The sequence below is a fragment of the Hemitrygon akajei genome, chromosome 6 (assembly GCF_048418815.1).
Source record: "Hemitrygon akajei chromosome 6, sHemAka1.3, whole genome shotgun sequence".
Lineage (NCBI taxonomy): Eukaryota > Metazoa > Chordata > Chondrichthyes > Myliobatiformes > Dasyatidae > Hemitrygon > Hemitrygon akajei.
In genome coordinates, this window is record NC_133129.1 from 95,091,257 (window position 1) to 95,118,454 (window position 27,198).

The 27,198-nt window shown below is 45.6% G+C and overlaps 2 protein-coding genes across 2 annotated transcripts in view; one reads left to right on the plus strand and one right to left on the minus strand.

The window, feature by feature from the left end:
• LOC140729300 (uncharacterized) lies at positions 1-27,161 on the minus strand. Its single transcript, XM_073048907.1, has 5 exons — positions 26,969-27,161; positions 15,845-15,930; positions 12,653-13,003; positions 11,842-11,940; positions 1-3,313 (listed from the first exon to the last, which is right to left on the minus strand). Exons 1-4 carry the CDS (start codon positions 27,127-27,129, stop codon positions 11,867-11,869), a joined length of 672 nt encoding a protein of 223 aa, XP_072905008.1. The 5' UTR covers positions 27,130-27,161; the 3' UTR covers positions 1-3,313; positions 11,842-11,866.
• LOC140729301 (coxsackievirus and adenovirus receptor homolog) overlaps positions 8,842-27,198 on the plus strand; it is a 78,175-nt gene continuing 59,818 nt past the window's right edge. The window contains exon 1 of the mRNA XM_073048909.1: positions 8,842-8,890. The gene's annotated coding sequence lies outside the window, so the exon portion shown is untranslated. The remainder of the gene's footprint in view (positions 8,891-27,198) is intronic.

The window sequence follows — 27,198 nt, forward strand, 5'->3', positions numbered from 1 at the left end:
AAAGGTGCATAAGACACAGCTTTATTCTACCGGCGAAAGAGCAGTCAGTAGCCATGACACAGTGGTTAGTAGTAACACATCAAACAGCGTCACAAAAGAGTCTCTTTCTCAAAGTGCATGCAAGAACACGTATAGGTCAGGAATAAGATCACCGATTAGCAAAATGGGTTCGGACTGAAACAGCCAAGACCACTCCCACACCCTGCCCTTCGCCATCCAGTTCCACAGCTCTTGAAGGTACCAGGAGTTAGTGGCTTCATATGCAATTAGTGAGGGAGGGCGGGCGGGCTTTAGTGAGCAAGGTTAGTGGAGCAGGAGTTGCCTTTGCCTAGCGGCCAAGGCTTGCGTTTAGAGCAGTGAGTTCATTAGATGGGCAACATGGAATTGGGCAGCAGGGGCAGGGAGGGAGAGAGAGTGACAGCAGGGACACACTGACAGAGATATGGAAGTGGTTCCAATTGGGAGTGCACGTGAAAGACAGAGGCACCAGAAATATACTGAACTACACACCAATGGAGAGGTGGGTTTCAATAACATACTGTACATCACCAACGTGTCACCAATGGGGGAAACAGACATCAACGGCTCTACTGGGGACTGTGAACACCAAAGGAACGACAACAGAAACCAGGGTAATGAACGAGGGATTAACAGTAACAAGAGCAAGGTTAACAATCATCAGGGTTTCAACGGCTCACGAGCCTCTCCTCAAGGACGCTCAGAATCATTACTAATTTTCACAATTAAACACCGTGACTCTGCGATAAACAGAAGAGTGAAATGGCCAGGAATGAGATTCCAGATGAATAAAAGAACGCAGGTCTGGCATCTGAACAGTGACCTTCAGGAGACAATGTCTCTTCTTCTCCGACTGAATGGTCCTAAACTTTCTCTTACGTGCCAAAGGCCCATTGTAGCCTGTTCCCTGTCTGACTGACCGAGGGGTGACCTCGCAGTATACCTCACCTCCCAAACACACAATAAAAAGAAAAGCATGAATGGTTGCAAGAAGGCTATTGTGTTCTCGGCGTTTGTAGCTTATCACACTCGGAGCTACGAGTTCCTCCTGCCAGTCCGTGCATCCTGTTCCCTGGTGATCTCCTGAGAGCCCAGATCTCAGTGTTGGTCTGCCACCCCGACTAAGGGTAGGTGTTGGTCATCCCAAGTGTCTGAGGGCAAAGGTCATCGTGGAAGCCACCGGTGTCCAGTGGCAATTCCAAGTACGGGAGTCAACTGATCGTGAATGGGGGGTGGGGGGTCGGAAGAGAAGGAACCATGTCATTGTGGTTCAGCAACACAGCAGATCTTGGGTGGCTGGTTCAAAGCTTACATGTTCTCATAGTTGCAATGCTGGAGAAAATGCACCTACACCCTACTTAAGGTCACGGTGCTTGCGAGTTGACATTCCCACAAATGCTCTGGGATTCAGCAAAATTGTTGTTATGCCTGAATAACACCAGTATTTCTTCTGGAAATCAGGTCAACATTTGGCTTCCATAGCAATACAGAGCTGAATGCTTATTTGTGCCAATTTGAGGGCCAGTGGACTATTGTTAGTTAGGATCAATGTCATTGGTTGGAATTATGATTGTTGGTGGAGAAGGTTAACTGACAGATACATTGAGATTAATGAGTAATGACATGGTTAAGAACTTCTATAGTATGTGAAGAACAAGCATAACATAGCTAAGTAAATTAATCCTATGGCTAATCCTGACTTTTTCTGTACACTTCTCTGTTTAATCCCTCCTCAATTTCCATAATATACAAAAAAAATTGAAGTTAACAGGTGGAATTACTGGTTAAACTTGGCTGGGTGTTAAGGGTGGTAGTGTTTAGGCTGGAGGTTTAGTGGGTTAGTTTTAGAGTTAGATAACAGTCAATGGTTATTGTTTCAATTAGTGGTAAGTGGTTAATACTAGTGATTAGTTATTAATTAGTGATTAAGACTTTGCACTAGAGGTTAGCTTTGGTATTATTAGTGAATGTAACAATTGACTAGTGACTGGGATAAAGATTAGTGGTCCTATCCTGGGAATCTGGGCCAGGAATCATTAGAGAATTTCTTAATAGCTACAGAATGGTGGTCAAATCCAGACAGCTGGAGGTGGGTACATAAATTCATCATTAGAGATCAATAATGATGGTTATTACTTACAGTTCAATGTTAGGAGCAAGAACAAAGTTAGTAGTTAAGGCTAGGAACTTCTTGCAGAGGTTAATGGTTAATAAGTGGAATTGGAGATTAGAAACAGAATCAATGAGTGGTTTAGGGGATAGTAGTTACATTTTAAATTAATAAACAGGATTAGAACTGAGAGTTACTGATCTCTCTCATATGGTGACTCCCCCATGCCAAAACTCTCCACGAGCTCCACTTACCAACTGCAGATTCAGAGCTGGTCCAGACAAGGGATATGGGGGTCTGACTCCACCACCAGCATCTCCTTGCTGAGAGAGAGGAGAGAGGCACTGTGGGAAGGTCTTCACACACACACTGTGACATCAGTTTGACAGACCCCTGACAGCAACCCCCCCCCCCCCCACCCAACCACTGACCACCAACCCTCACACACTCACAACTGCACACTTGGATCAAGAAAGATGTCTCTCTTTCTCTCTCTCTCACTCACTTCCTCCCTCCTTCAGTCTTTCTCTCCGTCTCATTTTTTGTTTCTCTTTCTATCTGTTTTTCTGTTTTTTTCTCTCTTTTTTATCTGTTTTTGCAGTGTTTCCCTCTCTTTCCCTTTGTCTATCTCTGTTTTTCTCTCTCTGTCTTTCTTTCTCTCTGCAGCCTCTCTCCCTTTCTCTGTATATCATCTGTCTGTCACTGTCTCCCTTTCTGTCAGCTCTATCTGCCTCTCTCTGTTCTCTCTCAGTCTCCCTCTCTCTCAGTCAGCTGTTTGTGTTTCTCTCTGTGTTCTCGCTTTCTCCATTGTCACACTCTCTTTCTCTATGTCTGTCTATCTGTCTCTCTTCCCTTTCTTTCTCCTGTTATCTGTCTCTTGCTCTCTGTTCATCTGTCTGCCTGCCTATCTCCTGCAGTTGTCTGATAGGGGACCCCAGAGACCAAGTTCACAGAAGACACACAGAGCCTGAGTGACACCTTCCTGAATGAGAAGAGGTGGGAAAAACAATGGGCAATGGATGAGGACACAGCGAAGACACGGGTGGGACACGGATGGTGAGGCAGAAGTCACATGCAAAGATTCACTTTAACTAGAGTTGGGGAGTTCTGGCATCAGTTCCTAAACGAACAGGCACACAACATCTTGTCTTTTGAAGTGCTTGCTTCAGATTATATGTACAAGACCTGAAACCAAAAGAAGAAGAATCATTCATGCTTTAACCAATAATATTTGCTCATAAATATGCCAACCCCACATTATCCTCCGATTTACTATTCACAAGGGATGGATGTGGGTTATAAAGATTATTGCCGTTGGATTAGGGACAAGAATGTTCAAAACTGTCTTGGAGTTGCACAGTACAGGAAAAGGCCATTCGCCCTCAATATCCATGTGACCATCTGTACTAATCCTCCAGATGCATTCAGTGGCCACTTTACTGAGTACATCTGTACACCTGATCTCTGCAAACATTTAATCAGCCAGTCATGTGCAGTAACTTGAATCATAAAGGTAAGCAGACATGTACTATGGTGATGATAATAAACCAAGAAAAACAAAGACAAAGATGAACTGAACTTTATTTTAACCTGCACTGCACTGTCTGTGCAACTGTAACAATACACCCTGCAGAGCATACTCAAAATGCTGGAGGAACCCAGCAGGTCAGGCACCATCTATGGAAATTAATAAACAGTTGACATTTTGGACCCAGACCTGATAAAGGGCCTCGGCCCAAATCGTCAATGTTTTCTTCCATAGTTCCTCCAGCATTTTGTGTGTGTTGCAAGGGTGGCATGGTAGTGTATTGCTTAGCACAACACTTTACAGTACAGGCAACCCAGGTTCAAGTCCCACCACTGCCTGTAAGGAGGTTGTACGTTCTCTTCATGGCCACGTGGGTTCCCTCCGGGTGCTCCGGTTTCCTCCCACAGTCCAAAGGCTTACTGATTGGTAGGTTAATTGGTCATTATACATTTTCCTGTGATTAGGCTACGATCAAATCAGGGGATGGCTGAACGACATGGTTCAAAGGGCCAAAAGCACATATTCTGTGCTGTATCTGTATGGATGAATTGCCAGTTTAATACTATATCTCAGTTTGAAAAACTATATTGTCTGTTTACGACACAGAGTCTACATCCCCCCTGCGGGAGAGCCTTCACCAGAAGGACTGCAGAAGCCAAGAAGGCAGTGTTAGATACCACTGCTTTTAATGCTTTTTGTAAGAGAAATTAATGTGAGACTAAAGTTGTAGTTTAATCATTTGTACTTTCTAACAAACTTGTATTTTTCACAGTATGTGTGGCTCATTCCCACTCACTGGCAGAAAGCAGTATAGCAGCTAAACTAGGAATGTATCACTTTTCTCATTTTTCATTGGCTAAGTATTTGCACATTACCCATGTGATGTAATTGTGTAACCTTTTGACTAGTTTACTTCTATCTATGGAATTTTCCCTTGCTTGGCTATAAAACTGCTGGCTTTTTCAGAGGTGCCGTCTTTTTATCTTCACATTCTTTGCTGTTCATTTAAATCTTAGCATTGTTTCTCAGCTCTTTATTTTGTTTGTTTACTACTTGTATGTTTGCTTGTACTTAAAAATAAATTATCTTTACAATGAAGACTCCTCGTCATTCCTGACTCCTGGAAGAGAAAAAAGTGAATGAAGAAAGGAAGCTTTAAGCGTGCAGCTGGGAGATAAGATATTCCTCCATTCCTTAATTGTCCAAGAACAAATATCTCCGGTATACTGTTTAAAGGGAGTTTAAGAGTGATCAGAGTCTGTACTTATTTGTACCAAACGTTTTTGTGGTTGTACAACCTGAGTGAGGCCAGTATAAATGATTGAAAACCAGAGTTTGATATTATAGTCACAATGTGGTTGTCGGACATGAGGCCGACAGAAGCTTTAAAATATTGGACAGATGTTTGTTTGGTTGTAACCCGATATTACAGTCACCATGGAGTTGTGAGATTTTTGACGCCTAGAAATGAAGAGTGCTCCTTAAAGATCAAACTAATGCAATGACCAAAGCTTTGAAACAAACTAGTGGGTCCCTTGAATTCCCAGCTGAGAGGGAAAAGTTCACTACAATCTCAGAGGTTACTTAAGGAATGCAGATAAACGTGATACCGTACTATGAAATGTACTATTGATGCTAAGTCTAGTGAAGATTGGCTTGAAACGATATGCCGGAAGATCAAAAAGGTCGGGAACTTAAGAAGCAGCTTGGGTGCTAAAGGCCTTAAGTAAGCTGCATAAAGGCAAGAACAAATAGATACTTTAAAATGCAAACACACTGATTGAGAAAACCAATTAGATGAAAAGGAAAGATGCATAACATTCTAAAAGAGCAGTATGAAGAGGATAATTGATCAACCAAAAAAGCAAATCTCTGCATTAATGGAGTGGGTGCAAAACCAGCAGGCCAAGAATGCCATTAGTCAGAAGCTCTATTTAAAATTTGCAAAGTGAAATGAGGCAAATCTGCACAGGATCTGGGGGACCTCCGGGGGGGGGCAGTTTAGCCAACTCAGTGGGCAGTGTTAACTGTGACGTCAATCATGTTGAAAGGCAGCCGACTCTGACGAGTCCTCAGAAACGACGCCGCCTTGGGAACTCCAAGGAACTGCAAAGTGATACTGACTCAGTAGAGACCCCTAGTGGCTCAAGTGATGATGACAGTACAATAATGAGGTAATTGGTCTTGCAGCCACGGCAAGACTTGACCCAGTAAAAACTAAGATAGTGAAAACACGCAAGAATGACGATGGAGAGTATGAAAGGAAAAAGGAGGTTTGTCATCAGCCACCAGATCTAGAAAATAATTGACAAATGGTCCAAGGAATTTCCACATCCTAAAAAGAGTAGCTTAAAGACTTGGGCTGAACTTCAACAAATTAATAGTATATACAGATTTCATCTGTGTGATGGCTTTCAAATTTTTAGTTCCCATGCTAATAACTCAACAATTAAAACAATTGACTCGGCAAGTTGAAGATTGTATTGGAGAGGATAAACAGAATTTACCAGCTGGTTGTGAAGCAATTAGGGCATTGTTAGAGGTATAAGCCCCAAGCAAGATTGATTGGAAGAAAGTGACCAACTGCAAACATATGCCTTCAGAGGATGTTTCTGAGCGTGAAAGCCGCTATAGGATAACTTGGCTCAGTTACTCAGGGGTCCCAGGAATAAACAAAGATTATCAAAGAGGCTATATGTGGCCCTCTCAAGCTGACTTTCATGGATGGTTTGAAACCAGATGTTGCAAAAATGGTGAAGGTAACAAAAGCAAATTGTTACAATACTGCTGTTTCCTGCAGTGAACTGGTACAAGCAAGTGGAGCGGGATATCAACGTCCAAATAAGGTTGATACAGAGGGATCAACGGTCTCCACTTGCTAACCAGCAGAACAAATGGAACTGAATATGCAAATTATGTGGTAGAACAGGACATTGGGTGAGATCTTCTTGGCCTAAGAAATCAACTTCACCACAAGGGCAACAGCAAACTCAACCCTCGACCTCAAGGAAACAAAAATGTTGATTGGATGGCACAACTTCGGGCTACAATTGCAGATGTAATGGAGACATTAAGAAGGTTGTAAAAGTGACAAGGCCTGGTCATGCAACCTTCATCTGCAGTGGTAGAGCAAAAGTCCGATGGCTTATATACACTGCTGTCAGTGGACATGGATGATAATGATAATCGTGACTGTGCAAGAACAATAACGTGCCAGGAAGATGCAAATTATCATCAAGTGTCTTTGCTGAGCCCAGTTCTGATTCTGTACACTGATAGCTCCTCAACCATTGAGGGAGGAATTCGAATGGTTGGTTAGGCTGTTGTCACTGAAAATGAAGGGATAGCCTCAGGAAACATGGCTCCTGGTACCTCTGCACCACAGGCTGAACTGAAAGCTTTAACTGAAACCTGGAAGCTAGCAGAAGGAAGATCAGCTAATATCTACATATTCTCAGTACGCTTTCAGAGTTGTTCATGACTTTGGAAATTTATGGAGACAGAGGATTTCTTACAGCCATGGGAGCTCTGGACAAGAATGAACTAGTACAAGAAGTCAGGGAAGTCATGCAACTACCATCTGAAGTTACAGTATTAAAATGTAATGGTAACTCTAAAACGGCCACAATGGAAAGCCCATGGAAAGATAAAACTGCAAAATGAGCAGCGAGAGAAGGAATAAAGAAAATTGAAGAAATGGAAGAAAACCCAATAACGGGAACCAAGGTTAACACTGCGTCACAGACGAACATACAAGATATTCGAGAAACGCAAAATCAGAGTTCAAATGAAGCACATCAGCCCCAGCTGAGCTGCTTCCTTACCTGGCACAGCAGATTCACATTGGAGTGCAAAAGATGGTTGACAGATACTCCCAATGGTGGTGGAACCCAAAAGTGGTGCAATACAAGCTCGACAAAGAGTTGGAAGATGTATGACGTGCCAGAAAACAAATACCAGCTCAACAGAGAAGCTACCCCAGCTAAGTTCTCCTGCCCCACTTGGTCCATTTCTGCATCTACAGGTGGACTACATTACTCTACCAAAGTGCCAAAGATATTCAGACGTGTTACTATCAGTGGGCAATTTTCCAAGATGGATGGATGCCATCCTAGTGAGAACAGCTACTGCCACACACACAGCCAAAAGTCTGTTTAAGGACTAAACTCCTAGATGAGGACTGACATGCCATATCAACTCTGATGAAGGAAGACATTTCATTGGAAATGTTTGTTAAGAATTATGTTGACTGATGAACATTGAACATTGCTCACATCATTCATAGTCATCAGGGCAAGTTGAAAGACAGACAGACAGACATACTTTATTGATCCTGAGGGAAACTGGGTTTCGTTACAGCCGCACCAACCAAGAATAGTGAAGAAATATAGCAATATAAAACCATTAAATAATAATGAGTTAATCATGCCAAGTGGAAACCAGTCCAGGACCAGCCTATTGGCTCAGGGTGTCTGACACTCCGAGGGAGGAGTTGTAAAGTTTGATGGCCACAGGCAGGAATGACTTCCTATGACGCTCAGTGTTGCATCTCGGTGGAATGAGTCTCTAGCTGAATGTACTCCTGTGCCCAACCAGTACATCATGGAGTGGATGGGAGACATTGTCCAAGATGGCATGCACCTTGGACAGCATCTTCTTTTCAGACACCACCGTCAGAGAGTCCAGTTCCACCCCCACAACATCACTGGCCTTACAAATGAGTTTGTTGATTCTGTTGGTGTCTGCTACCCTCAGCCTGCTGCCCCAGCACACAACAGCAAACATGATAGCACTGGCCACCACAGCCTCGTAGAACATCCTCAGCATCGTCCGGCAGATGTTAAAGGATCTCAGCCTCCTCAGGAAATAGAGACAGCTCTGACCCTTCTTGTAGACCTTTGGTTTTATGCAGCATCGAGGCAATCCCAAACAAGAAAACAAAACTGAGTCCAGCTGAAGTGGTGACAAGGCGACCTATGTCACTACCAGGAGCTCCCGATCTCAGAGAGGCTGATATACATGCTGTGTAGGATAGTTTCATTGATTATTGTGTAAAACTAACGTCTGCTTCTCAACAGGCTTCTGCTGCTTGGAGTGGTCCATTGGAAGAAGGACATGCCTTGATCCCTGGCGAGTGGGTCTGGAACAAGAAACCGCATAAGAACTCCCGGGAACTCGGTGGGAAGGTCAAGCATTGTTAATTACTAATTCAGCAGTTACCGTAGAAGATAAAAGTAAGTGGATACGCACCAGCAACTGCTAGCAAGCTAAAGTGACTCCAGATTAAGACAAGAACTGTGGGAAGACTTCAAGCATAAATATAATTATTGGATAATTTTATAGGACATTAATATCATAATCTACATCTTTTGTGTTTGTTTAAAAGCAGTTATTACTAGAATGGCTCAATCTCATATAAATTCCAAATGCATCCAGTCATGATGCAGTACTCAAAGTGCTTTTGGGAAGTCGTTTTTGCTTACTCTGATACTTTAAGTGTCTTCTGCCTCTGAATTTTTAGATCTGATTCTATGAGGGATTCGGAAGATTCAGAGTCTCTTACAGAATCGGGGGGGGGGGGGGGGGCGACCAGTTGGAAACCACTGTTTTTTTTAAATACTAAAAATGAATTAACGTAAGACTAAAGGCGTAGTTTGATCGCATGTGCTTTCTAACAGGCTCGTGCATTTTTCACAGTATGTGGTGGTTTGTTCCCTCTTACCAGCAGGAAGCAGTTTAGCAGTTAAACTGGCGGTTTATTGCCTTTCTAATTTTTAATCAGCTAATGATGGGCACATCACGCACGTGATGTAATTGCTTTAATTATGTAGCCTGTTAACTAGTTAGATCTACCTAGGAATTTTCCTTATCTTGACGATAAAAGTGACGGCTTTTTCAGAGGCACCATCTCTGTCTTCAGTTTCTTTGCCATTTATTTACCTCTTAGCATCATCTCTCAGCTCTTTATTTAGTTTGCTTATTTGCTTAAAGTACATTATTCGTACTTTAAAGTAAACAATCGTTGGAGTTAAGACCGCTCGTCACTCCTGACTCCCAGAAGAATCCTAAGGATCAGAAAATGAATATTCAACGGTAGCACACCTCCACCTCCACCTTCTCAAGCTGCAATCAATAATGGCTAGGGAGCAATATTTATGATCCAAAGAATGAATACTGATGAAAGCAAAAAGAAAATCACGAGCAGGACCATTTCACTTAGGAGCAAAATTAGGCTATTCGGCCCATCGAGTCTGCTCGAGTCATCCCACCATGACTGATTTATTACCTCTCAACACCATTTTCCCGGCTTCTCCCTGTAACCTTTGAGACTCTATCAATTTCAGCTTTAAATATATCCAAGGACTTGGCCTCCACAGCCATGTGTACCAATAATTCAACAAATTCACCACCCTCTGGCTAAAGCTATTCTTCCTCCCCTCGACTCTAAAATGACATCCTTGCATTCTACGGCATTATAGGGAACACCCTCTTTATATCCATGAGACCTTTCAATATTCAATAGGTTCTAATAAGATTTCCACCTCTCCCCCCGCCCCCCATTCCAGTGAGTTCTGGTCCAGAGCCATCACTCACTCCCCATAAGGGATGAGCAGCATTTGTGGGAGGAAAGGAATTCTCAATGTTTTTGGGTCAAAACCCTGAACCTGGGCTGTGATCGAAGAGCACAGAGTCATCAGTCACTGAAAGTAAGCATGCAGGTACAGCAGGCAGTGAAGAAAGCTAATGGCATGTTGGCCTTCATAACAAGGGGAGTTGAGTATAGGAGCAAAGAGGTCCTTCTGCAGCTATACAGGGCCCTGGTGAGACCACACCTGGAGAATCGTGTTCAGTTTTGGTCTCCAAATTTGAGGAAGGACATTCCTGCTATTGAGGGAGTGCAGCGTAGGTTCACGAGGTTGATTCCCGGGATGGCGGGACTGTCATATGTTAAAAGATTGGAGCGACTGGGCTTGTATACACTGGAATTTAGAAGGATGAGAGGGGATCTGATTGAAACATATAAGATTATTAAGGAATTGGACACGCTAGAGGCAGGAAACATGTTCCCGATGTTGGGGGAGTCCCGAACCAGAGGACACAGTTTAAGAATGACGGGTAGGCCATTTAGAACAGAGTTGAGGAAATACTTTTTCACCCAGAGAGTTGTGGGTCTATGGAATGCTCTGCCTCAGAAGGCAGTGGAGGCTAATTCTCTGGATGCTTTCAAGGAAGAGTTAGATAGAGCTCTTAAAGATAGTGGAGTCAAGGGATATGGGGAGAAGGCAGAAACGGGGGTACTGATTGTGGATGATCAACCATGATCACATTGAATGGCGGTGCTGGCTCGAAGGGCCAAATGGCCTACTCCTGCACCTACTGTCTATAATCACTCCCCACATGCTAACCCGTTCATTCCTGCGATCATTCCTGTGAACCTCCTGGGGACCGCTGGAACCTCTCCATTGCCACCATGTGGCCATTTAGACCTCTCAAGGTTGCTCAGCCTTTTCTTGCCGATCACAAACTCCTCTTCTGAGCCTGTCCCCCATAAACCTCAATCCCTCGACCTGTCCAAATATTTATCTCTGTTCATTGTAATTATATCGACTGATCCAGCCTTCGTCCTCCCTCAGGGACAGACACTTCCAGAGGTCAAATACCCTCTGATAGAAGACCTAATTTCAAAATGATCACCATCTAATCCTGTAGCATTGTCCCCTTGTTCAAGACTCTCCCACTGGTGGAAGTATCTCAACATCTACTCTGTCAAGACTGCGGATCGAATTACTTATAAAATGGAAATTCTATTTGTTAGAAAATATAAATGAAAGTCCTGTTGGACACATTAATCAATATCATTCATTAACTGAATTCAGAGTGTAAGGTAAAGTCAGACACAAATGGAGTTACACCAGTAAACCCTGCAACATACAATGGCAATATTTAGAGGCATTTAAACAGGAGGAGGTTGAGGGGATCTAGACCACGTGCAGGATGGGATTACATTCGATTAGCAGCATGGTCAGCACAGACTTTGAGGGCTGAAGAGTCTGTTCCTGTGGGGCAAGGGTTGGGGAGGGAGGGGGAGGAGAGAAATGAGGAGAGAGAGACAGGGAGGTGGAAGGTAGAAGCAATTTCATAGACCTTCAGGCCGCGCCCCCTACGCCAGCCCACCCCCACACACCTGACACGTTCTGTTCCGGATCCCATCAGCTGAAGAAGGGTCCAAGTGCCAGGCCGATGAAGAGGAGTACAATGGACCCAAACATGACACTGGCAGCATCTGCACAACAAGAGACAGTCTCACCACCTCACTCGACCTGTCCACACTCCCTCCACCCCCAATGTCTACCCCCATGATGAGGCAGCTCTCAACCAAACTGCAGGAGACCCACCCTCCCCCAACAGCAAGGGAGCAAATGAGGTGAAACCCGGGGAGAGGACAGAGAGGAGCGTAGAGGATTGAGGGACGGGTGGGGAATCGGGAGAGGGAGGGGCAAAGGGTTAAAGTCTGGGAAGTCTGTGAAGCAGGATCTGGGATGGTTGGGTGGGGGAGAGGAAGGGGTAGTGTGAGGGAGTGGGATGAAGGAAGGAGGGGATGGAGGAAGGAAGGGAGTGTGGAGGGATGACGGAGGGAGGGAAAGAGAGAGGGGTGAGGGAAGAGGGGAAATAGAGGAGTGAAAATGGGGATTGGAGTGGGGGAGATGAGGAAAACAGGGTGAGGTTCGGGATACCCCTTCCCCTTCACCCTCGTTGGTAGAACAACGGTTACACTGGGACCTCATTACCCAGCCACACTCTCCTCATCCCCATCCCCTCCTTTCCTAAACTCTCCACCACCAACCTTTCCACTAACCACTCCCCTGTACTCCCACCACTTCCCTCACAACCCCCACCCATTCCTCACCCCTCTGCCCCATCAACTCCCCCCTCCGGCCATCTCCAGGTGCAGAATGAGATGCTTCCCACAGTCAAAAAGCCACCGAGGGACCCACCAGTGACAGTCAGCTTGATGGTACCACAGATGCTGGAGAATTGTGGCCGGTCGGTGTACACCCTGCATTGGTAGATGCCAGTGTCATTCAGAGTGAGCCCGGTCAGATTCAGCAGGGGCTCCCGCTTGTCAAACCAGTTGGCGGCCACGAAGGTGCGGTCCGCATACATGCGGTCCTGCTGCTTCTGCTGCTGTGGGTCTGTGTTGTGCACCACCACGGAGTCCTTCAGCCAGTTTGCCCGCTTCACCTCGGGCACCACCCCTGTCCAGTTGAACTGGCAGGGCAGTAGGACCCAGGAGCCACTCGGCACGTCGATGTCTTCCTTCTGCTGCGTGTTGCATTGGAGCCCCGCTGGAATGGGGCACAGGTATGTCAGTGGAGAAAGCGGTACTGTGTCACACTTGTACCCGGAGTCACACTCACACCCAGCCACATTCACACCAAAGTTACACTCACATTGTGGCACATTCACACTCAGTCACACGCACATGGTGTACTGTATAACATTCACACTGCACCATACCCACACCCGAAGTCACGCTCACACTGGGTCACACACACAGAGCACACTCATAGTGTCCACGCTCATACCCAGAGTCACACTCACAGTGTCAAACGCACACTGTCACTTGCACCCAGCGTCATACACACAGTGTCACATTCACACAAGTGTCACAAAAACCCAGAATCACAATCACACTGCATCATACTCACACCTGGAGTCCACTCACACAGGTCACACTCACACTGGTCCATGCACACATGTATCATACTCACACCTGATATCACACTCGCACTGGGCCACATACACTGGCTACACTCACACCCAGAGTCACTCAGTGTCACTACCACACCTGTGTCACACTTACACAGAGTCAAACTCAGAGTTACACTCACACAGATCTCACACTCATACAGTTTCACACCCAATGTTACTCTCACACATAGAGTCCTGCTCTGTGTGTGACACTAATGTGACACACTGGTGTATCACACTAATACTGTGTCACAATCACACAGGAGGTCACACTCACACCCAGATTCACACTCAGTGTCACATGCTGTGTCACACTCAGCATCACAGCCTTACTGTGTCACACACACACACACACACACACACACACAGAGTCACACTCACACTGGGCTACACACACACTGTGTCACATTCCCACTGTGTTACTGGGTCAAATTCAAAGTAAGTTTATCAAAATGCATATATGTCACCATATACAACCCTGAGATTCATTTTCCTGCAGCAATCTCAATAAATCCATAGAATAATAACTGCAATAGAATCAATGAAAGACTGCACCAAATTGGGTGTTCAACAAGTGTGCAACAGACAAAACTGGGCAAGTACAAAAAGAAATAAATAATAATAATGATAATAAATAAGCAATAAATATTGCATGGCATTGTTTATGTTGTCAAAAATTCTAGTGTATCTCTTTATTTTGTAGCAAATGGCTACAAGAAATGAATCTCAAAGTTGTGTATGGGAACTCTGATAATAGGTTTTACATTTGTGACTCTGCCTAAACCAATTCATTTCTCTCTTTCTCACCTCCAATGAAGAGTGTCAGACCTGAAACATTGACTTTGTTTCTCTCTCCATGGACGCTGCCCAGCCTGCTGGGTACTTCCAGCAGTTGGCTGCTGCATGGTTAGACCAAATGCAGGCAGATGGGGCTAACTCAGAGGGCACTGTGGTCGGCATAAACAAATTGGGCTGAAGGGTCTATTTCAATGATGTATGATTCTATGATACATCAGTCACCTTGATGGACACGGCACAGTGCCAATCAGAAGATGAATCACTTAACTATTAACATTCAAAATGCTTGCCCCTTACCTTCTTTTATTCCTCCCTTCCCCCCAACCTTCTGATTCTCCTCTGAGCCTCCCAGTTATGTCTCCTTTGCCAGGCACCCATCCGCCCCTGCCCTTCATTCATCTCTGTCTCCGTCCTGGGTCCATCCAGACACGTCCCACACAGGATCTTTTCCCCTCCACTGCTCCCCCGAACAATTGCCGTACACCTCTCACTGGATTCTATCTCCCTCCAGCAGGAGGTGCCACACCCCCACCTCCTCGCTCAGTCTGTGTTAACCATATAACAAATAATCACATAACAATTACAGCACAGAAACAGGCCATCTCGGCCCTTCTAATCCGTTCCGTGTATTTTCTCCCTCTTAACCTCTCTCTCGCCCTCTTTGCCCCTCTTTGTCTGCCTCTATCCATCATTCATCTGTCAATGTCTCCCAACTCCACCCACTCTCCTTCCCCCCTACCTCGCACTACCTGGCTGACATCTCACAACCCCTCCTCCGTCCACCAATCACCTTAAAATCCTTTTTCACCACCTCATTTCACCTCTTTACAATGGGCCATCATGCCTCTCCATGCCCTGATGCACAGTTTTGACCCAACATGTCAATAATTCTTTTCTTACCACAGATATTGCTCAAAACTTGGGGTTAACATATGAGGAGTATTTTAATGCTTTGGTCCTGTACCCGCTGGAGTTTAGAAGAATGAGGGAGGATCTCATTGAAATCTATCAAATATTGAAAGGCCTAGACCAAGTGAATGTAGAGAGAATGTTTCCTATGGTGGGTGAGTCTAGGACTAGTGGCCACAGCCTCAGAATAGAAGGATGTTCCTTTAGAACAGAGATGAGGAGGAATTTATTTAGCAAGACGTTGGTGAATCTGGAATTCATTGTCATAGACAGCTGTGGAGTCAAAGTTATTGGATATATTTGAGGTGGATATTGATAGGTTCTTAAGGGTGTCAAAGATTAAAGGAGAATGGTGTTGAGAGAAATGAGGAGTGAGCCATGATGGAATGGTGGACCAGACTTGATGGGGCAGGTAGCCTAATTCAGCTCCTTTGCTGGTCTTATGGTCCCACAGAGTTTCTCCAGCGGATTGTTGGTGGCTCACCTCGCTCCCAGTCCATCTGACCTTTGCTACCCCTCTAATATCCAGGTATTTGAATGAACGGAGTCTCCGTTGAAACTAAACAGAGACTTATTCTCCAATGGATTGATCCTTCTATGTTTGAGAAGGAGGATTACCAAAGATTAGCCTCCAATTTCCAGGGAGCTTGGGAGTATCGGAGCGTGCCGCAGATGTGGTAAGGTTGGGGCGTTCTTGTCAGAGGAAAGTGGAGGCGGTGGAGACTTACCCTTCGCAGAGCTGAATGTGAGTGTCATGAGGAGGAGCAGCAGGAGGACCCTGGGTGCCGCCATTGCTGGGAGCACGGGAGCCAACCTGCAGAGGAAATACAAAAGAGGATGGACAACATTGAGAGAGAAAGAGAGTGAGCGAGCGTGGGGGAGAGACTCGGGAGAATAGGAGAAAAGGGAGGGATGGAGAGAGGAACAGTCAAAGAAACACGCGGAGAGAGGGGTGGAGAGAGGGGATAGATACATGCAGAGAGACCAAGGGAGAGAGTGTGATATTGAAAAGTGCAACAAGAGGGGGTACGGAGATGCAAGAAGAGATAGAGAGAGACAGATAGAGATAAGGAGAGAGACAGATAGAGAGAGAGAGGGAGACAGATAGAGAGAGAGAGGGAGACAGAGAGGAAAACATGGAAAAAGAGAGAAAAAAGATGGCAAGGATAGAGTGAGATGGAGAGAAAGATATGAGGGGAGAGGGGAGAGAAATAACAGTATGCATGTTTCCCACTCCCCTCAACTCCACATCCAAAACACTCAACACATCTCAACCCACCGTCCACATATAATAAATCACACCCTGCAGTCTAATCCCACTTTAATACCCCACCCAGTATAATCTTCCCCTCCCCCGAGAATCTATCCGGGAACCCACATATTGATGCCATCACGAAGGCAGCACACCAACAGCCTCTACTTCATTAGGGGTATGAGGAGAATTGGTATATTACCAAAGATGCTTACTAACTTGCTTAGGTGTTTGGCGGAGAGCATTCTGACTGGTGGCATCACTGCTCAGTATGGAGGGGCCACTGCGCAAGGTCACAGAAGGCTGCAGAGGGCTAGAACCTCAGTCAGCTCCATCACAGGCACAATCCTCCCCAGCATCCAGGTCAGCTTCAAGAGGTGCTGCCTCAAGAAGGAAGCCAATCATTGAGGGTGTTTAAGAAAGAGATTGATAGGTATCTAATTAGTCAGGGTATCAAGGGATACAGGGAAAAAGCCGGAAATAGGAACTAGATGGGAGAATAGTTTAGCTCATGGTGGAGTGGCGGAGCAGACTCAATGGGCCAAATGGCCTACTTCTGCTACTTTGTCTTGTGATCTTGTGACATGCCCTCTTTGCATTGCTCCCATTGGGGAGGAGGTACAGGAGCCTGAAGTCTCACATTCAGTAATGAATCATCATTTAGGAGCAGCTTCTTCCCCTCTGCCATCAGATTTCTAAATGGACACTGAATCCATGAACACTTTTCATCACTTCTTACATAATTTTATGTGTTGCACTGTACTGCTGCTGCAAAAACAAAACCAAGTTTTGTGACATGTGTGAGTGATAAGCCTGATTCTGAGATGGGTCTCTATTGTGGACTGAGATTGGGAAGGGGACCAGGAGAGGGGAATCATGTTTGGGAAAGGGGGAAGGGCAAGGGGAGGGAACAGGAAGCACCAGAGTGACATTCTGAAATAATCAATAAATCAATTGTTTGGAGTCAAAAAGAGTTTGGCTTGTGTCTCACAACAAATTTCACAACATATGCCAATGATATTAAACCTGATTCTGATACTGGGGTAGGAAAAGCTCACCAGGAAGGGCGGGCTGAATACTGAATAACATGACCCTCTGGGTGTGTGCGAAATCCTCCACCAGGCAGCTCCCACCCACCCACATTGAGGACAGAGGAGTCTGCTGACACTGGGATCTGGAGCAACACACAAAGTGTGGGAGAAATTCAGAGAGTCAGATAGCAACCGTGGAGGGAAATGGACAGCCAGCATTTTGGCTGGTACCCCTATAGCCCAACCTGTTGAGTTCCTCCAATGTTTTCACCCACACTGAGACCATGAGTGAGGAGCAGTGTAGGCAATTCATCAAATCAATTCTGTTCCACCATTCAATTATGGCTGATTTTTATCCAACCCCATTCTTCTGCTTTCTCCCTATATCCCTAAACTGCCTTATCAATCTCTGCCTTCTACACCCAGCGACTTGTCCTCCACAGCCTTCTCTGGCAACTAACTCCACCACCCTCTGGCTGAAGAAGCTCCTCCTCATCTCAGTTCTAAAGGGACACCCTTTCATTCTAACGCTGTGCTCTCAGATCCAAGACTCTCCTACCAATGGAATTATCCTCTCCGCTTCCACTCTATCCACGACTTTCAGTAGATTCCCCCTCATCCTTCCGAACTCCATCAACTACGTTTGTACATTTCCAGAGATGTCAGACACTCCTCGCACATCAACCCTTGGGATCATTCCCGTGAGCCTCCTCTGGATCTTCCTTGTACTCCTCGCCCCTTGCTCAGGGCCAGAGACAAGATCCCTTGGCCTTCTCACTGCTACCATGAAAGAAGAGGTACAGGAGTCTGAAAACATGTACTCAGCATTTTAGGGATCATTTCTTCCCCCTCATCCATCAAGTTTCTGAACGGGCAACGAATCCATGTAAGCTACATCACTTTGCTCTCTTTTTACACTACCTTTTTAATTTAATATATACAATGTCTATAAAAAGTATTAACCCCCCCCCCCTTGGAAGTTTTCATGTTTTATTGTTTTGCAACATTGAATCACAGTGGATATAATTTGGCTTTTTTTGATGCTGATCAACAGAAAAAGACTCCTTCATGTCAAAGTGAAAACATCTCTACAAAGTTATCTAAATTAATTACAAAAATAAAACAAAATAATTGATTTTGTATATATTCATCCCCTTTTAATGTGACACACCAAATCATCACTGATTTTAGAAGTCACACAATTAGTTAAATGGAGATTTGTTTTTGGAGACCTGTGTGCAGTTAAGGTGTTTCAATAGATTGCAGTAAAAATACATCTGGATCTGGAAGGTCCAACTGCTGGTGAGTCAGTATCCTGGCAAAAACTACACCATGAAGACAAAAGAACACTCCAAGCAACTCTACAAATAAAGTTATTGAAAAGCACAAGTCAGGAGATGAGTACATGAACATCTCCAAGTCATGGAATATTCCTTGGAGTACAGTTAAGTTAATCATCAAGAAATGGAAAGAACATGGCACAGCTGTAAATCTGCCGAGAGCAAGCCATACTCAAAAACCGAGTGACTGTGCAAGAAGGGGACTGGTGAGGAAGCGGCCCAAGACCAGGAGTTACAAGCTTCAGTAGCTGAGATGGGAGAGACTGTACATACAACAACTGTTGCCCGGGTGCTTCACCAGTCACAGCTTTATGGGAGAGTGGCAAAGAGAAAGCCACTGTTAAAAAAAAATCTCGCATGAAATCTCAGCTGGAGTTTGCTAGAAGGCATGTGGGAGACTGAAGCCAAACACCGCACATCATCAAAAACACACCATCCCTACCGTGAAGCATCCCCACAGCGTGATGCTTCACTGTAGCAGGCCCTGGAAGGCTTGTGAAGGTAGAGGGTAAAATGAATGCAGCAAAATACAGGGAAAACCTAATGCAGTCTATAAGAGAACTGTGACTTGGGAGATTTGTTTTCCAGCAAGACAATGACCCCAAGCATAAAGCCAAAGATTTTAAGCCAGTAATGGCTTAAAAACAAAGTTCAAGTCCTGGAGGGGCCAAGTCGGGGTCCAGACTTCAACCTAATTGCGAATTTGTGGCTGGACTTGAAAAGGGCCGTTCGCTCACGATCCCCATACAATCTTACAGAGCTTGAGCAGCTTTGTAAAGAAGAATGGGGAAACATGGCAGTGCCCAGATGTGCAAAGCTGATAGAGGCCTATCCACACAGACTCAAGGCTGTAATGGAGGTGTAGCTACTAACTACTAACTTGAAAGGGGTGAATACTTATGCAATCGATTCTTTTGTGTTTTGTATTTGTAATTAATTTAGATCAATTTGTAGAGATTGCTTTCACTTTGACATGAAAGAGCTTTTCTATTGACCAGTGTCAAAAAGAGTCAAATTAGATCTACCGTGAGTCAAATCTGTAAAACAATTAAATATGAAAACTTCCAGGGGCTGGGAGGAGGACATTGAATACTTTTTCTAGGCACTGTGCATTTCTAAGAATGGCAGGGTCTTTACCAAGGGAGGTGTAAGGCGCTCCTTCCCTCCGTTAGGCTGCAGGTTACCCCTGGGCAAAGTGTAGCACCTGTTTATCCCCTAGTCAGGGTCATGTGAAGCCAAGGGAGCAGGTGATGCATATTACAAGTCCCGGTTATGTGACCACTGACACCAGGCAGACAGTCTCTGAGGAATGTTGATAATGGGTGGGGTCACCCGTCCTGTAAAGACACCGCCCAGAAGAAAACAATGGCAAACCACTTCTGTAGAAAAATTGCCAAGAACAGTCATGGTCATGGAAAGACCGTGATCACCTATGTCATATGAAAAGGCACATAATGATGATATTTCTTAATATAATTTATAATTATTATTATGCTTTGCTCTATGCTGCTGCAAAACAACAAATTCATAACCCATGCCAGTGACATTAAACCTGATTCTGACTCTGATCCAGGAAGGAGGTAGCTCTTCTGTACACTTTCAAGATCAGTACAATGACTGAAGGTCCATCAAGATCAGGCACTGCTTTTACCTAAGCCCGTCACCATGTTGAGATAAATATATATCTTAACCCCCTCCCCTTTTCTTCCCTAGTAATAATGATGGGAGGCCAACAGGAGAGTAACTGCAGGAGGGCCTCACCCTCAAAGAGGAAGGAGTGACCATCGGTCTAAGGCAGGGGCCCCCAACCTGCAATCCATGGTCCCCTTGGTTAATTGTATTTGTCCATGCCATTAAAAAGTTTGGCAATCCCCAGTCTAAGGAGACAGAAGCAATTATACCACAACGACAGATTGTCAACAGCTAAGATGGAGAGGAGAGGAGGTCCACTTTCCTCTCCTGTCAGATTACTTCCTCTCCAGCCCTTTACCTTTCCCACCCACCTGGCCTCACCTATCACCTTCTAGCTATCCTCTTTTCCCTTCCCCTCCCCCCCCACCTTTTTATTCTGGCATCTTCCCCATTCCTGAAGAAAGATCTCGACCCGAAATGTCAACTGTTAAGTCATTTCCGTAGATGCTGCCTGACCTGCTGAGTTCCTCCAGCATTTTGTGTGTGTAATGCTTTGGAGGCCAAGGGTTGCCAAGCTGCCTTGACCTTGTGGAAAACCGAGGTCATGAGCAAATTTCTTCAGCCAGAGAGCCACTGAGGCAAGGAGGGAGTTCACTGGTGTTGGCCGCCCTATCCCCGGTAAACTGCAGCCTCTTTGACGAACATCTATAAATGCACAGTGCAGAGTATCCTGCCGGACTGCATCACGGTCTGCTATAGAAACACCAATGCCCAGCAATGGAAAATTCTACTTGTTATAGTCCGTCACAGGCAAATCCCCCACCCCCACCACCACTGAGTACATTTACAAGGAGTGCTGCCATTTGAAAGCAGCATCCATCATCAAGGACCCACCCACAAATCCAGGCTAAGCTCTTCTCACTACTACTACAGGCAGGAGATACAGAAGCCTTAGTTCCCACTCCACCAGGTTCAGGAAAAGTTATTAAGACCATAAGACATAGGAGCAAAATTAGGTCTTTCAGCCAATCAACTCTGTTCCATCATTCTATCATGGCTGATTTAAACACCTCTCAACTCCATTCTGCTGGCTTCTCCCCATAACCTTTGGCACTAATTGAGAACCTATCAACCTCCACTTTAAATATACCCAATGATGACCTCCATAGCTGTCCATGGCAATAAATTCCACATATTCACCACCCTCTGACTTAAGAAATTCCTCCTCATCTCTGTTCTAAAGGGACGTCCTTGTATTCAGAGGCTGCACCCTCTGGCACTAGACTCTGATACTATAGAAAACATCTTCTCCATGTCCACTCTATGTAGACCTTTCAACATTTGATAGGTTTCACTGAGATCCCGTCATTCTTCTAAACTCCAGCGAGTACAAGACGAGCTATCTAGCGCTCATTAAGTTAACCCACTCATTTCCCTACAACCATCAACTAGCGTGAATAACTTCACTCATCACATCACTGAACTGATTCCACAACCTACAGATTCATTTTTAAATCATCTACAACTCATGTTCTCAGTATTATTTATTTATTTGTTTGTTTTTTTTTGCAGTATCTGTCTTCTTTTGCACATTGGCTGTTTCTCCAACTTTGTGTATAATTTTCATAAATTCTACTGAATTTCTTTATTTTCCTGTGAGTTCCTGCAAGATAATGAATCTCATGACAGTATATGGTGACATACAAGACCATAAGTCATAGGAACAGAATTAGGCCATTCAGCCCATCGAATCTGCTCCGTCATTCCATCATGGCTGATCCCAGATCCCACTCAATTCCATACACCTGTCTTCTATCCATATCCTTTGATGACCTGACCGATCAGGAAACTATCAACTTGCATTTTAACTCTACCAACAGACTTGGCCTCCACCGCAGTCTGTGGCAGAGCATTCCACAGATTCACTACGTGCTGGCTAAAAAAAAAAATCCTCCTCACCTCTGTTCTAAAAGGTTAGCCCTCAATTCTGAGCTGTGCCTTCTAGTTCTGGATACCACCACCATAGGAAATATCCTCTCCGCTTCCACCCAATCTAGACCTTTCAAAGTTTGGGAGGTTTCAATGAGATCCCCCCACATTCAGTGTGTACATGTCCAAGGCCGCCAAACGCTCCTCATACGTTAACCGCTTCATTCCTGGAATCATCCTTGTGAAACTCCTCTGGACTCTCTCCAATGACAACATGCATACTTTGATAATATTGTTCATTTACTTTGACTTTGTTTTTCAAGTAGGTAGGGTGAACACACACTGTCTTCTTCCTAGGGGGTTAGGGATTCAAGAAATGGTGGGCATAGGCTTGAGATGAGATGGGAAGGGGTTAAAAGGGGACCTGAGGGACAACCTCTTCACCCAGAAGGTGGTCTGCATACAGATCGGGCTGCCACACTGACACCTTAAACAAAGGACAATGCACCTCAGGTCACAGATCACAGAGAAACGCCCTTCAGCCCATCAGGTTTAGGCCAGTCTTTTTGCTCATCTACCCACATTAGGACCCAATCCTTCAGGGTGTCCTCCCAAATGCTTCATAAATGTAGCGGTTGTGGCAGATTGTGTCACAATAGGGAGATAGTACACAGGGATATGTGGCAATTGGTAAAATTCCACTTTCCCCCAAACAGTTAAATCATCAGGCTCTTGAACCTTAGATGACAGCATCACTCACCTCAAATCTGAACTGCTTCCACAACCAATAGACTGACCTTTAAGGGCCCTACAACTCATAATCTTGACATTTATTGCTTGTTTATTTATTTTCTTTTTTTCTGTACTTGCACAGTCTGTTGTCTTTTAAACATTGGTTGTTCGTCCGCCTTTGTTGAGTGCAGTTTTTCATTGACTCTATACTTACTGCGCCTGCCCACAAGACAATGAATCTCAGGGTAGTACATAGTGACATAGCTATAGTTTGATAATAAACTTACTTTGAGCATACTGGTGCAGTTCTACACTGCTGTCATAGACAGCATCCTCACATCAGCTATTACTGCCTGGTTTGATGCAGCATTTTCTCACAGTATATGAAAACTACAGCCAACTGTCAGGTCAGCAGAAAAGGTCATTGGCTGCAGTCTGCCATCACTGCAGGACTTGTCTGTGTCCAAGATAAAAAAAGCAGGCAGGAAAAATCAATACGGACACCACCCAACCTGCAAGCTGCTTTTTCCAAAAGCTCACTTCTGGAAAACGCTACAAGGCTATTTAAAAAAAAAACTTTTTGCCATCTTAAAACTTTCTACCACCAGGCAATTAATATGATCTACCATTCTAGTTAGCCCCCACACCCATCTCTATTAACCCCATCTGTACTGTGCTGTAAACACCACTTTTAACTACATTTTATAATGAGGTTTTCATTGTAAATATGTGCTGGGATTTAGTATTTATGCCAATTTTATCCATATCCATACTTTTAACTCCAACTTTACTTTTATATAATTCCTTATAATTGTTGACCATTGTTGTTTTTGTCACCTGTCATGCTCTGACCAAAATACCACAGTCCTAATATATGTGTTTATATATATATATGTACCATATTCCTAATGTATATGGCACATAATGTTGCTCCTTGGTATGTGCAAAACACGGAAAATGGGACAAATTCAGAGGGACACCATGAATGGGTTGGGCCATAGGGCAGACTTCCATGTTATGATCCTGCAACCTCCCCCCAAAGGCTGTCCAACTTTGACCCGTGCAAGGAACACTCTTCGTTCAAAAATAAAGCCCGCTCCTCTCCTCTCTCAGCTACAGAATTCCCGCAAACCAAATGCAGAATTTGGATTGGAGATGTTCCAAATCCATCAGTCTCCCGGTCTTGCCGAATTCCCGTCACTATCCCGAAGCAGGATGTGTGACAGGATAGCGCAGTGAGGCAGGTGGGAGGGTGGGGACAGAGGCTGTGAGTCAGATCCCTGGGGAAACTGATCAATCACAGAATATGCAGAGCTGGGAGGCTCGGGAACAAGGTGACTGAGTGGCTGGTATCTGAGTCGCTGACGACCTTTCCAGTCGGGCGTTATTTTTCAGGCGTTGGCGCTGGCTAAGACCAGCATTTATTGTTTATTCCTTACTGCCCTCAAGGAGGTGGGGTCCTTCTGTCACTGCCACCATGCCTTCGGGGACGGATTTCCAGACACATGCCGCGAGAGCCCCCAGTATACAGGTAATTGCTTGTGTCTTGGGACAGGCCTCCAAGCTACTCGTGCTACAACAGCTTCCCATTTATGTAGCGGGGGAGATGTGTGAGAGTAGTCAAAGAGGTATGATCACACCAAACTCGGCAGCAAGGTATAAGATCACATGACAGAGAAGCAGATTTAGGCCATTCTGCCCATCAAGTCTGTTTCCACCATTCCATCATAGCTGATTCATTATTCCTTTCAACCCCATTTGTCTGTCTTCTTCCCACAACTTTGATGCCCTTATTAATCAAGAATCTTTCAACCTCTAAATATACTCCATGACTTGGCCTTCACAACCATCTGTGGCAATAAATTCCACAGATTCACCACTCTCTAGCTGAAGAAATTCCTCATCTCTATTCTAAAGAAACATCCTTGTATACTGAGGCTGTGCCCTTTGAAGGAATCATCCTTTCCACATCCACTCTATCTAGGCCTTTTGTTATTCGATAGGTTTCAATGAGGATCCCCCCCCCCCCACCATTCTTCTAAACACCAGCGAGTACAGGCCCAGAGACATCAAATGCTCCTCATACGTTAACCCTTCCATCCCCAGGATCATTCTCACGAACCTCCTCCGAGGCCTCGCCAATGCCAGCACATCCTTTCTGACATAGAGGGATCAAGAAACCGAAGGCCACTCACAATACTGGTCTGACCAATGCCTCGATAAGTCTTAACATTACCACATTGCTTATATATTTTATATATTCTAATATAAGAAGCGATTTCAGGAATGTGAACGATAAACTGGGGGGGGGAGAGGGGAGAGTCATAGCAAAGGAATTTAGCAGCATCTATGAAGGAGAATAACCAGTTGACATTTCAGACTGAGACCCTTCAGCAGGATAGGGAAGAATATGAAGGTGTGTGGAGGGCGGGAAATAAGTACAAGCTGGCAAGTGATAGGTGAGACCCGGTGAAGGGAAAGGTAAGTGGGGGTGGGTGGGCCTTTATTGCATGGCCCACTCTCCTCCCCTATCAAATTCCTTCTTCTTCAGTTCTTTACTTTTCCTATCTCCTTTCAGCTTCTTACTTCACCCCTCCTTTTCCACCCACCCACCTTCCCCTTCAGCTGGTCTCCCCTATCACTGGCCAGCTTGTACTCCTTCCTCATCTGCACCCCCCCCCCCCCCCCCCCCCCACCGTTCCTTTTCAGTCCTGATGAAAGGTCTGGGCCTGAAATGTGAACTGTTTATTCATTTCCATAGGTGCTGCCTGACCTGCTGAGTGCCTCCAGCATTTTGTGTGCTTTTCCAGCATCCGTGTCTCTGGAAGGAATTCATTACGTTGAGGGTGAGGTAGCCGCATCCGGTGTGGTACTTCCATAGTGGAATGGCCTGAAGTCACAACGACCTCCGTTGACCGCGAAAAATCAATTAATTGCCCCATTCGTAAATTAAACCACACAGAGACAAAATGATGCTTGGGACAAGGTGACTGGCGAGCTGTTCATCCACATTAAGCTCCCACAGTTGGTGTGTTACTCACCTTGCCTGGTACCCAGGCACGTGCAGTCACAAGCAGCTGATTCCTATGTCTGAACACCTTCCGGGCGCATTGCATCACCCTTCCCCACGCCCTCCTGGGTACCAGGCAAGGTCAGTAAAGCACCCGCTGTGTAGTGTGCCCTCGTGATCCCCTCTCCACACACCCTGACATATTCCGGTCCTTCACCCTCAAGGCCGGGCTCCAACCAGCCAACGTTACTACTCGTGTTCCCCTTTCTCCCTCTCTCCCGTCCTGGTGCCCTGTCACACACCCTGCTGCCCCTCCCTGCACTCACCTCCTCCTGTCCCTGTTTCCCTCTCCCTTAGGCTCCAATTAGCCTCCCTCTCCAAACCTCTCATTCTCCCTCCTCACCATTGATCACCACCTCCCCAGCCCTCAGTTTCACTCTTGCCACTCCCTACTTCCTTCACACCTCTCAACCTCACCTCCTTACCCCACTCCCCTGCCTCCACTCTCCCCACAATCTTCACTTCCCTCAATTCCCATCCTTACTTACTACCCCACCACTGAAATCCCTTCCCTGGCTCCTCTCCCTACCTCTTCCCCTTCCCCACACTCTTTTCCACAATGTCCACACCCTCAGTGCCCACTCCCTACCCGTTCTACTGCTCCACTCTAACTCCACCCCCCCCACCCCCCACAATCTAACTCACCCGGTCCCCGATCAAAATTTCCCCAACTCTCAATACTTCCTGCATCTTCAACACCCACTCACAACTCTCCCCTACCCCCCTCCTTCTCCCCCCCATCCTGTCACGCCCTTCCTGCCATACCGCCCCACCCCCTCTCCTTTCCCTCCGTCCAGTCACCCCCTTCCTGCCATCCCTCACCCTCACCACTCCTCTCTCCCCACCCCGCCAGCTCCCCTCCATACCTCCCGGTCTTCCGATCCCCCCGTTCGCCTTCTCGCCGCTGCAGTCTGCGGTTCCCGCAGGCCCCTGCAGAGAAAGCGCTCAGCCCGCCCGTCCGCAGGCCCGGCTCCTCACGCCAGGGGCGGGCAGCCAGCCAGCCGGAGCTGGAAACCACACTGTTCATCAGTCAGCCCCTCTGTCACAGTCCCCGTCTCCGACAGTATCCGCCTCCCTCTCCCTCTCTCCCCCCCTG

What these genes read in the sequence shown, in the direction of transcription:
- LOC140729300 (XM_073048907.1), bottom strand. Translation starts at nt 27,129, where the DNA reads ATGAACAGTGTGGTTTCCAGCTCCGGCTGGCTGGCTGCCCGCCCCTGG. An exon ending in GGGGATCGGAAGACCGGGAG is followed by an intron (nt 15,931 to 26,968) that starts GTATGGAGGGGA and finishes TTTCCTCTGCAG; the next exon opens with GTTGGCTCCCGTGCTCCCAG. An exon ending in CACATTCAGCTCTGCGAAGG is followed by an intron (nt 13,004 to 15,844) that starts GTAAGTCTCCAC and finishes GCCCCATTCCAG; the next exon opens with CGGGGCTCCAATGCAACACG.